Consider the following 12,745-nt stretch of genomic DNA (forward strand, 5'->3'; position numbering starts at 1 on the left):
ACCGGTCACATGTCACAAAAGCTTCTCTTGGCTGCTGACATATGATAAGCGGCGATGGATTCAAAAATGTGTCTTTTAAAAAAATTATATATATATAAACTATATATATATATATATATATATATATATATATATATATATATATATATAATGTGTATATGTATGTATGTATATATATATATATATAATGTGTATATATATATATATATATATATATATATATATACATATATGTATTTATGTATATGTGTTTTATCCATCATACAGTGCTCAATACTGGGATACAGCGGAATGTATGATACACAGAGGCTATTTCATTCCTACAAACCTGCAAAACATGCTTGTAGGGATGAAATAGCCTTTGTGTTTTTGTCCTGACCGAACATGTGTGTGTGTGTGTGTGTGTGTGTGTGTGTATATATATCCATCCATCCATCCATCCATTTTCTACCGCTTATTCCCTTTCGGGGTCGCGGGGGGCGCTGGCGCCTATCTCAGCTACAATCGGGCGGAAGGCGGGGTACACCCTGGACAAGTCGCCACCTCATCGCAGGGCCAACACAGATAGACAGACAACACTCACACTCACATTCACACACTAGGGCCAATTTAGTGTTGCCAATCAACCTATCATATATATATATATATATATATATATATGCAGAGGTGGGTAGAATAGCCAGAAATTGTACTCAAGTAAGAGTATTGTTACTTTAGAAATGTATTACTCAAGTAAAAGTAAGGAGTATTCACCCAAATATTTACTTGAGTAAAAGTAATAAGTATGTTGTGAAAAAACTACTCAAGTACTAAGTAACTGATGAGTAACCTGTTCGTTTAATGATTACGGCAACTTTTGCTTACTTGCTTATGGCAGTCTATCGATGTCGATGATGACGTTGCTCCAAACGAAGTATTGGATTTGTTATTGTTGTGCTTTTCGCCTGTGCATAGCCAAGTGGCTGCTCAGGCCTATGCGTGATCCACAACAGATAATGCACAAAAACATAAAAATAGCAACGAGCAAATTCAGAGCCAGGAATATCTCTTAAGCAACTAAAACAATAACATATATAATAATAATACATTAAAATAAATAAAAAAAATAAGGCAAATTGAGCCACAATAACTTAACAGCACTATAGGCTCTGTAGGCATTGATTGATTGATTGATTGAATGATTGATTGATTGATTGAAACTTGTATTAGTAGATTGCACAGTACAGTACATATTCTGTACGATTGACCAATAAATGGTAACACCCCAATCAGTTTTTCAACGTTAATCAATTACTTAATAAATGACCAAGTCGAGGTGATCTACCTTATATATTTACATGTACATACACAGTGTATATGTAAATATATATATATATATATATATATATATGTGTATATATATATATATATATATATATGTGTATATATATATATATATATATATGTGTGTATATATGTATACATACATTTATATATGATAAATGGGTTGTACTTGTATAGCGCTTTTCTACCTTCAAGGTACTCAAAGCGCTTTGACACTACTTCCACATTTATCCATTCACACACACATTCACACACTGATGGAGGGAGCTGCCATGCAAGGCGCCAACCAGCACCCATCAGGAGCAAGGGTGAAGTGTCTTGCTCAGGACACAACGGACATGACGAGGTTGGTTCTAGGTGGGATTTGAACCAGTGACCCTCGGGTTGCGCACGGCCACTCTCCCACTGCGCCACGCCGTCCCCCAGTATACAGTATATAATTTATATTTATTTATTTTGCCGTTTTTGTTGACATGTTAAAGGTGTTTTAATGAATATACATGCATGTCTAACATATAGATTCTTATCTTTCATGAAGACAAGAATATAAATTGGTGTATTACCTGATTCTGATGACTTGCATTGATTGGAATCAGACAGTAGTGCTGATAATGTCCAAGTTTTCAAATGGAGGAGAAAAAAAGTTCCTCCTTTCTGTCTAATACCACAAGAAAGTCGTTGGTTTTTGGCATCTTATTTGTCCAGCTTCCATATTCGTTTTATACACTTTACAAGAAATACATTGGCGGCAAACTCCGTAGCTTTCTAGCTTGTTTGCGCTGGCTTTCGGAGACTTTTATTTTGTTAGCGCAGGCGCGATGGAGCAGCACTTTTATTGTGAAGACAGGAGCTGTGCGATCAATCTTTAGGCTTGTGACAGGAAGTACGGTTGAAATAAAAAGTGTCTTTTTTCCTTTACACTTTTGATTGATTGATTGATTGAAACTTGTATTAGTAGATTGCACAGTACAGTACACATTCCGTACAGTTGACCACTAAATGGTAACACTCCAATAAGTTTTCCAACTTTTTAAAGTCGGATTTGACGTGTGACGGTCACGTGACCACCTGGCTCTATTTGATTGGTCCAACGTCACCAGTGACTGCTTGTGATTGGTGAAACGCAGGCATGTGTAGATCCTACTTTGAATGTGTGTCTGACTCAACCAAAACAAACAAAGCATGCATTAACAGATCGATAAAAAAAAAGTAGCGAGTAGCGACCTGATTGCAGATAAATGGAGCGGAGTAAAAGTAGCGTTTCTTCTCTATAAATATACTCAAGTAAAAGTAAAAGTATGTTGCATAAAAACTACTCTTAGAAGTACAATTTATCCCAAAAGTTACTCAAGTAGATGTAACGGAGTAAATGTAGCACGTTACTACCCACCTCTGTATATATGTATATATATATATATATATATATATATAGATAGATAGATAGATAGATAGATAGATAGATAGATAGATGTATATACATGTATGTATATATACATATGTATATATATGTATGTATGTATGTATGTATATATGTGTGTATATATGTGTATATACATGTATGTATATATGTATATATATATAAATATATATATATATATACATGTATGTATATATATATATATATATATATATACATATATATATATATATATATACAACACATTTTTGAAAGTTAGTAATGTGATTCCGATGTAAATCGATTTTTCTCAGCACCTCTAAAATTCAATATTTCATTCATGTTTATTTGAAGATATACTGGTCTGAAATATTTCATTGTTTTGATTTCAAATGGGCACCGTCACTTTAAGGGTCTGTTGGCCGATTGCTGTTGCGATCCCAAGTGTGGATAATGTGGCTGTTTTAGTATAACAGACAAAGTCTCACAGTTGTTCTGACAGTGTACATTGTTGAGTTTTGTCTGTTGGATGTGGAACATGGAATATTTTGTGCAGGATTTTTTTGTCACATTTAAAGGAAATAGGGATTTTTGTGTAATTTTTGTCCTCTGTGCAAATAATGTCTATTGGAGAAACCCTACATATAAGCATGGGAATGCGAAACTGTACAATACCCATTAATAGGCACCAATATCTCTTCAATATTAATACGGCAGTAAATTGGCAGCCATTTTCATATAAACATCTCTCTATCAAATAGACATGTTCATATAAACATCCTTCCATCACTCCTATAGGAGTGATGGAAGGATGGTCAGCGCCTGAAAGCTGCGGCTTACCACCATGACCCCGCACTCCCTTCCCTCTGTTGCTAGATATCTCGAGAGTTACGTTGTAATATGTATACGTGCTTTGCTATGGAGGTTTTTTCCCACTCCAGACTGGGCCTAGTCTAGATTTGTTTGTCGAATCTTGAACGGGTTTGTGCTGAAAACAAAGTTTCGTTGTACTTGTGCAATGACATCCATCCATCCATCCATTTACTACCGCTTATTCCCTTTCGGGGTCACGGGGGGCGCTGGCGCCTATCTCAGCTACAATCGGGCGGAAGGCGGGGTAATAAAGACCTATCTACCTATCTACCTACCTATCTATCTATCTATCTATCTATCAATCTATCTATCTATCTATCCATCTATCTATCTATCAACTGGGAATCTATTCTCATCGTTCACTTAAAAAAGCCGTTCAAAAGACACGGCCACCTATAAGGCTTAGTATTAAATAAAAAAATAAGATAAAATATCACAGATAGGTTAGAAATTGGCACATGGAGCAAAAGCTACAGACGTCATGGAGTGTTTCTAATGTGTTTGCAGGCGTGATCGCTTACTCCGTCGGCATCGCCTGGGCGGCCCAGGATGAGTTGGAGTACATCGCCACCGACCCCGACAAGGAGCACTCCTTCTTTGTGGACGAGTTTGACAACCTCTACAAATTTGTGTCCAAAATCACCCAAAACATCTGCCGCGAGTTCAACTCCCAGCCCAGAAACTGAGCGGCAGGCGGCATTACGGAAGACTGAGTATAAGTCTACTCTTTCTGTCGGCACACGTGCCACAGAGGCCGCCGCCCCGCTTGTGTTTGAACAGAAATAATCTTTAAGAATCAGTGTTTGGTCCTTAAAAAAAATCTAGCAGCGGTGCTGATGAAAAAGAGACTGGACCTCAGTAATGTTTATGTGCTTGTAGTTCTCTTTTAAGTATCCTCTTTTTTTTCTAGATTTGTTTTGTTGTATTTTTTATTTGTATATTTTTTTAATTGTATTGTATTGTATTGTATTTTTTTACTTTATTTTTAATCTTTTAATCGCATGACATTGTGTACCACTCTCTACCCAGCATTTTATGAACAGTCCGAATGCCATCCATCCATCCATTTTCTAATGGTTTCTTCCAAATCAAAACAGTAATTCAGGTTGCCAGATCCTCCCAGCTTCATCCCATTATGGCAATAACATAATTATGACATGATTGCCATATCTATCCACTATAAAAACGAAAAAAAAGTATATTTTACGTTTGAATGGACAGATTCACTTTGCTTAGACTTAAAGCAATATTAAAGGAAAATCTTTTTTGGGCAAGCCGTAGCTGAAAATAAAATGATGAATAAGGTTGTCGTCATGACGGCAACAAGCAGCATCGAGCACACAACAGTAGTCTGACCGCACACATACCAGGCAAGTAAACACACAACACTACCGTTAAATGTTTGCACTAAACAAACCACCTAGGATTAACGGCAAATATGCACACAAAAAAAAAAAAAATCAATAACAAAATGCCCGAAGGCATTCTGGGTACTCAAGTGGCAATTCCTGATCTGCCAGAGCACAAGAAGACGTAGCAGGAGGAATCAATGTTGCAAACTTAGCGTGCATTCTGACACACTAGTTGAATTATTTTTTTTAAAAAGCAACTACTTCTGGTTCTATTGGACAATTTTGGAAACCACCCACAAGCTGTTGAAAACACACAAAAACAATCAACAATATGTGTATACATATATATGTGTATGTGTATGTGTATGTAAGTTTACATACACTTGTAAAGAACATAATGTCATGGCTGTCTTGAGTTTCCAATAATTTCTACAACTCTTATTTTTTTGTGAAAGAGTGATTGGAGCACATGCTTGTCGGTCACAAAAAACATTCATGAAGTTTGGTTCTTTTATGAATTTATTATGGGTCTACTGAAAATGTGGCCAAATCTGCTGGGTGAAAAGTATACATACAGCAATGTCAATATTTGGTTACATGTCCCTTGGCAAGTTTCACTGCAATAAGGTGCTTTTGATAGCCATCCACAAGCTTCTGGTTGATCTTTTTACCACTGCTGACAAAATTGGTGCAGTTCAGCTAAATGTGTTGGTTTTCTAACATGGACTTGTTTCTTCAGCATTGCCCACACATTTAAGTCAGGACTTTGGGAAGGCCATTCTAAAATCTTAATTCTAGCCTGATTTAGCCATTCCTTTACCTCTTAACACCCAACTGCGCCAAGACCCAACCTCCGGGCTGATGATTATAGGTTGTCCTAAAGAATTTGGAGGTAATCATCCTTTTTCATTGTCCCATTTACTCTCTGTAAAGCACCAGTTCCATTGGCAGCAAAACAGGCCCAGAGCATAATACTACCACCACCATGCTTGACGGTAGGTATGGTGTCCCTGGGATGAAATGCCTCACCTTTTTTCCTCCAAACATATTGCTGGGTATTGTGGCCAAACAGCTCAATTTTTGTTTCATCTGACCCCAGAACTCTCCTCCGGAAGGTCTTATCTTTGTCCATGTGATGTCAACAAGTCCATGTCAGAAAAAACAACAAATTTAGCTGAACTGCACCAATTTTGTCAAGAGTGTTCGAAAATTCAACCAGAAGCTTGTGGATGGCTATCAAAAGCGCCTTATTGCAGTGAAACTTGCCAAGGGACATGTAACCAAATATTGACATTGTTGTATGTATACTTTTGACCCCGCAGATTTGGTCACATTTTCAGTAGACCCATAATAAATTAATCAAAGAACCAACCTTCATTAATGTTTTTTGTGACCAACAAATAAGTGCTCCAATCACTCTATCAGAGAAAAATAAGAGTTGTAAAAATGATTGGAAACTCAAGACAGCCATGACATTATGTTCTTTTCAAGTGTATGTAAGCTTTTGACCACGATTTATGTGTGTGTGTATATATATATATATATATATATATATATATATATATATGTAAATGTATCCAGTGAAATTCTCTCTCTTAAGTGTATTCGAAGTGTACAAGAGATCTTCCTGATTACTGTCCTTGATTAGCTAAAGCCAAGCAACTTTTTTGGGAAGTGGTGCCTGCAGAAAGAAATGTTGACATTACCCACGCGTGGCACCGCTTCAGTTACGCTACTTTTATATCAAGCTCTAAAGAAATCGGCACGTCCTCCCGAACGTCCCCACATGTCAAAGGGACGACCATTCTTCCATTGCTGTGTCGGCATTTACGAAAGCTCAAGCATTTTCTTAACATTGCAGAGTATTTATGATTTCCTCCAAGTTAAATCATACCTGTACATATTTATTTCACAACTTTTGCTAACAATGATCTTTTCCTGATGAAAATAAAGACAAAGTGACTGAGCTGTGTGAATGTGTGCACCGTAAAAAAAAAAAGAAAAGAAAAAAGAATGACATCATTGTTGATAGTTTACAGCAGGTTTTATTTTGAACATCGCTTTGATTTACAAACCAGTGACTTGAGAAAATGGCTCGTTTGATGCTGCGCTCTTCATCAACTTGATTGGTCTCCTCACACTTTACAGTAGGGTTAGAACTTGCAGGAAATGTGTTAGATGCGGTTTGAAAAGAGTCCTAAAGTACTGCACTAAAGTTCCTGCTAAACACTAGACTACTGTCACTGTGTGGACATGACACATCACGTTGGAATCAAGAATGTCCACACAGGTGGGCGAGGGACTACAAACAGTACAAGCCATTCAATTGGAACGAGAGCAAACTGGCCCGAAATTAGTTCTTCCTAAAATATCCAACTTGTTCATTGTAATAGTAGAACCAAAAATGGTTGACTTTAGACACAAATATTTGTACATTGATCTTTACTTAAGTGTACAAGAATCTACCAAACAGACAATATAGTGTATCTGCTCTGCTTTGCCTTGAAACGCACAGAACTGATTCTCCAAATACATTTATCAAAAAGGAGCACTCAAACTCACACTGCACAGTTAATTTTAAGACTGAATATATATTTTGTTTATTATAAGCATTTGTCATTTTACACCCCGATGTTAAGATCAGCAACATTGTGGATTGGTTTCTCTGCCGTCCCCCTCAAAACAAGCTTGTTAAAATAACACCACCGAGGCCTTTTTAAAGCAAAGGCACATTTGTCAACAAGTGTTTTAAAAAGGAAAACAAAGGCAGACCAGCAAGCAGAGTCAGTCAGGGAAGTGCAGGAGGAAACAGCCTAAGGGGGAAAGGCCTGAGGGGTGTGGGCTGAGGTTTGGGAGCCTGAAACCTTGTTTTTGCACTCCACACGCCTTCTTTCACGCTTGTCCTGAGTCTCCTGGCTGTGGAGGTGAAGTCTGTAGTTGCTGCAGGGCGCCGTGAGCGCTCACACCCAGGCCTGCCTGGATGCTCGACCGGGGGGCAGGAGGACAGTTCTCCTGGGGTCTGGCCTCCCGGCGCCACCTTCACCTGGTTGGCCCCGCCCTGTTCGCAGCTACATAGTCTGACAGGAAACCAGAGGGCGGTCTGGGGTGGGATTGGACCCGTGCCTGGAGGTCTTTTCCCCTCCTGGGCCTCCATTGGTCCCTGATCGCGGGAGGCTGAGTCGGGGGAGGGGGCTAGGGGGAGAGACGCCGCGCTGCGTCATACGAACACCTTGGCGAGAGCGTCCGCCCCGGCGCTGGCGATGTAGCATTTGGAGGGATGAAAAGCCACATCGTGAATGGACTCCTCAAACTTCTTTCTGTGAGCCGTGAACTCCTGAATGCAGGTTTTACTCTCCAGGTTCCACAGGCGGATGGAGCAGTCGTGACCTGCGAAGTAGACAACGTGAGCGTCTCAGGGAACAAAACACTTACCTTTTTCATTTCATCATTTACACCTCTTTTATTCTGCTATTGTACTGACTCATTTTTAATGCCCGTCATGGCGAAAAAGCGGCTAATTACGTGTCTCCATACAGTGTGGAGCAGCTTCCTTAAGCTAACAATTGAATTGAATTGAATTGAAATATTTATTTCAAACCTGCACAGTACAACTAAACACAGTTTTTTTTTTTTTTTTTGTTGGCAAAGATATTAATGCAAGGCTTGAAAAGGGGTTGGATGAAGCGGATGCTTATAATATCCCAACCCCTCTCACTCATTTCACATTTAACATAAACAATGTAATACAAGGACAATACTCTATAAACTAGAGATGCGCGGATAGGCAATTATATCATCCGCAACCGCATCACGTAAGTCATCATCCAATCGCCGTCCACCCGAACCAACATTTTATCAGAACCGTACCCGCCCGCTGAAGTATATCAGAGGTCGGCCACCTTTACCACTCACAGAGCTATTTTAACCTGTTCCACAGAGTAATGAAGACAATTGGAGCCGCTAACGTTCTCGCGAATATCTAATTGGCATTCATCCTGATGACAAGAATATAGGCGTGCTGTGAAGCCATTGCCTTTGACACCTTCAACAACATGTACAAACCGATTGTTAGTCCGGCAACATGTGTGCAACTTCCGCAATCACACGTACAAGATTGAAAGGCATACTGGGTGATACAGAGTACACTGATGGTTGTCATATAAACAATTTTAACACTTACTAATACGCGCCACGCTGTGAAGCCACACCAAACAAGATTGACAAACACATTTCGGGAGAACATCCTCACAGTAACACAACATAAACCCAACACAACAAATACCCAGAATCCTTTGTATCCGTGACAAAACCTGAATATATTTTACACCCCCCGCGCCCCCACAAATTTGTCAGGATTGTCACGGATACAAAGGATTCTGGGTATTTGTTGTGTTGCGTTTATGTTGTGTTACTGTGAGCATGTTCTCCCGAAATGTGTTTGTCAATCTCGTTTGATGTGGCTTCACAGCGTGGCGCATATTACTAAGAGTGTTAAAATTGTTTATATCACAACCATTAGTGTACTCTGTGTCACCCAGTATGCCTTGCAGTCGTGTGCGTGTGTCTGCGGAAGCAACACACAACATGTTGCTGGACTGACAAGTTGATTGTACATGCTGTAGAAGGCGACAAAGCCAATGGCTTCATAGCACGCCCTTATACTTATTATCTGGGTGACTGCCGGCAGTCATTCTAGAGAATAATATTGTCTCTTATTGGCTTCTTCGCTTTGTGACACGGGTCTTAAATGGCTCTTTGACTGGCAAAGGATACCAATCCCAGAACCATGTATATCAAATATTTTCGGATGGTTCAACCGCCACCCGCCCGAATCTAATTAAAATCTATTTTTTCGTCATGTCACCCGCCCGACCCGCGGTTTACTCCGCGGATGAGACCGCAAACCGCGCATCTCTACTATAAACAAAACAAGAAAAACTCCTGTACACTAACAATACTATGAGACAAGACGAGACAAAACACACACACACACACACACACACACACACACACACACACACACACACACACACACACACACACACACACACACACACACACACACACACACACACACACACTCTCACCATACACCTCTCTCCCATCGCTCTGTGCTGAGGGTATCACTCTCTTTCCTCCTCGTACTTCTTCAGTACTTCTTTTTTAAATAGTGTTTTAAATTGAATCATGCTAGAACACGTTTTTAACTCGTCCCCTAAGTTGTTCCACAGACTGACTCCACGCACTGAAATGCACATTGATTTTAAAGTGCTTCTAAATTTAGGCAAATATAATTTGTTGTTTCCTCTTAAACTGCAACTATGGCGATCATCTCTATCATGGAATAAGTTCTGTATATTGGATGGTAGAGAGTTTTGGGATGCCCTGAACATAATTTGAGCAGTTTTAAAGTTGATCACATCGTTCAGTTTAAGTTGCTTTAAGTCCATAATAGTGGATTTGAATGAACATTGGACACAATCCTGATGGCCTTTTTCTGCAGAGTGACTAAAGGCTGTAGATGGGATTCATAACAATTTATCCAGACTTCAACACAATAGTTTAAATATGACATAATAAATGAATGATACAATAACAGCAGAGCATTGGTGTTCAATAAATGACATGATCACAATCACCTCAACTGCGGTAAATAAACTACATTTCTAAGTATCTTAGCTATCATTATCAAGTTTCTTTATCACTGGAGGACAAGGCTGAACATGTTACACCCCGAATGTGCGAGCCAGGCACGCTAAACTAGTTTTAAACACCAAGAAATAGGTGCTTGGTAAAGTTTAAGAAGTGTACGTAAGCAGCTATTAACCGGAAATGAACAAGTAGATTAATAAGAGTCCAGAGAGAAAATAAACAACAACTTTTGGCATACAAGCATTGTCACAGTCAGTACGCGACACGTAAAAGAAGGGTGGATCGATCCATAAATTAGTGGCGTCGCTACCAAGGATATGAGTACCGTATTTTTCAGACTATAAGTAATTTTTTTTTCATAGTTTGGCCGGGGGTGCGACATATACTCCGTAGCGACTTATGAGTGAAATAATTAAAACATTACCGTAAAATATCAAATAATATTATTTAGCTCATTCGCGGAAGAGACGAAGAAAATGTCAGCAATCGTCACACACACGTCAACCAATAAGAATTCGGCGGGGGAGGTTAATGGCAGAAGTGCATTGTGGGTCATGGAATGCTAACTGCTATATGCTATATGCTACTGCCGTAGCTATTAAAATGGATCATTTCATTGTTGGCGGTAACTTATAAGAACTGAGAAGGGCTGAGCAAAAATTGGACCGGAAAGGAAATCATGTGCTGCAGATTATAACCTGGATGTAGTGAAATATGCAGCAGAAAACGACGAGAGGAAGCGGCGCATACTTTTGGAGTTGGCAGAGTTGTTTAGAAGCGACATCGAGGAAGAAGATTTCATGGGATTTATCGATTAGGAGTGACAGATTGTTTGGTAAACATATAGCATGTTCTATATGTTATAGTTATTTGAATGACTCTTACCATAATATGTTACGTTAACATACCAGGCACCTTCTCAGTTGGTTATTTATGCATCATATAACGTACACTTATTCAGCCTGTTGTTCACTACTCTTTATTTATTTTAAATTGCCTTTCAAATCTCTATTCTTGGTTTTGGATTTTATCCAATAAATTTCCCCCAAAAATGCGACTTGAACTCCAATGCGACATATATATGTTTTTTTCCTTCTTTATTATGCATTTTTGGCCGGTGCAACATATACTCCGGAGCAACTTACAATCCGAAAAATACAGTACTTTTGTTCAGTTATTGTTTTCTAACGGCTTTGTTTTGCTCAAACAATTGTATGTAATCAAGTCAAATAAAGACACGTTTAAAAATGGTGTTGATATTGTTCAACTGCAAATAGCACGCGTCATAAATAAATGGAAGCATTTACAGTTCCAACATGTGATTGATATCGGTATTGATGTTGATATCTGCCAATCGCACTCATGGATGATCGGTATCGGAATGGTCAGCATAAAACCTTGATGGGAACATCCCTACTGTCATCTACACTGCATGCTGTGTTGGAAGCCTCACTTCCCACAGGTGTCACAGCCAAGGATCAATAAATAATGATGAAATCTTGCTCCTACTACTAACTGCAAATACAAAGTCAAAGGACATTCCATACATTAGCTGCTTTTCTTTTTTTTATCCCAGCATTTTTATTTTATCTCCAATCTTGCATTTTGTTATACATATTTTGTACTAACCTGAACAAAAAAAACTTTTTTTATGGCAAATAAAAAAGACAAATTCTATTGTCAGAATGAGAATCAGATGTTTTACTCAAACTTGACTTGGTAGACTGAGCTCTCTTTGTCCAATGTAAGAAACTAAAATATTCGCTGTCAAGAGATTCCTACATGCAAATACAAGGAACTTATTTCAGAGTTTTTCTTCATGTCACTCACACGCCAGAACTTATCTCAGAGCTTTCCATCATGTCGCTCACATACCAGAACATATCTCAGAGCTTTTTTCATGTCACTCACATGCCAGAACTTATATCAGAGCTTTCCATCATGTTGCCTACACACCCAAATTTATCTCAGAGCTTTCCGTCATGTCACTCACACACCAGAACTTATCTCACATCTTTTCTTTATGTCACTTAGACGCCAGAAGGTATAAGAGGTTTTTGTCATGTCACTCACACGCCAGAACTTATCTGCGAGTTTCCGTCTTTTCTAAGTCGAAATATAGGTCATGTTGCTCACACACCCGAATTTA

The 12,745-nt window shown here is 38.8% G+C and overlaps 2 protein-coding genes across 7 annotated transcripts in view; one reads left to right on the forward strand and one right to left on the reverse strand.

The window, feature by feature from the left end:
- The window catches only part of vit (vitrin), a 105,145-nt gene extending 99,743 nt beyond the window's left edge, over positions 1 to 5,402 (forward strand). For 3 of the 5 annotated variants that reach the window (XM_061910592.1, XM_061910594.1, XM_061910595.1), the window contains one exon: positions 4,100 to 5,402. In XM_061910592.1, the coding sequence (XP_061766576.1) occupies positions 4,100 to 4,278 (179 nt within the window). In that variant the 3' untranslated portion in view covers positions 4,279 to 5,402. The remainder of the gene's footprint in view (positions 1 to 4,099) is intronic. The other 2 variants (XM_061910597.1, XM_061910596.1) reach the window with 1 other exon arrangement.
- A 1,564-nt stretch (positions 5,403 to 6,966) lies between these two features.
- The window catches only part of strn (striatin, calmodulin binding protein), a 68,427-nt gene continuing 62,648 nt past the window's right edge, over positions 6,967 to 12,745 (reverse strand). For both annotated transcript variants that reach the window (XM_061910599.1, XM_061910598.1), the window contains one exon: positions 6,967 to 8,331. In XM_061910599.1, coding sequence (XP_061766583.1) covers positions 8,162 to 8,331 — 170 coding nt within the window. In that variant the 3' untranslated portion in view covers positions 6,967 to 8,161. The remainder of the gene's footprint in view (positions 8,332 to 12,745) is intronic.

This window comes from Nerophis ophidion, linkage group LG09 (genome assembly GCF_033978795.1).
Source record: "Nerophis ophidion isolate RoL-2023_Sa linkage group LG09, RoL_Noph_v1.0, whole genome shotgun sequence".
NCBI lineage: Eukaryota > Metazoa > Chordata > Actinopteri > Syngnathiformes > Syngnathidae > Nerophis > Nerophis ophidion.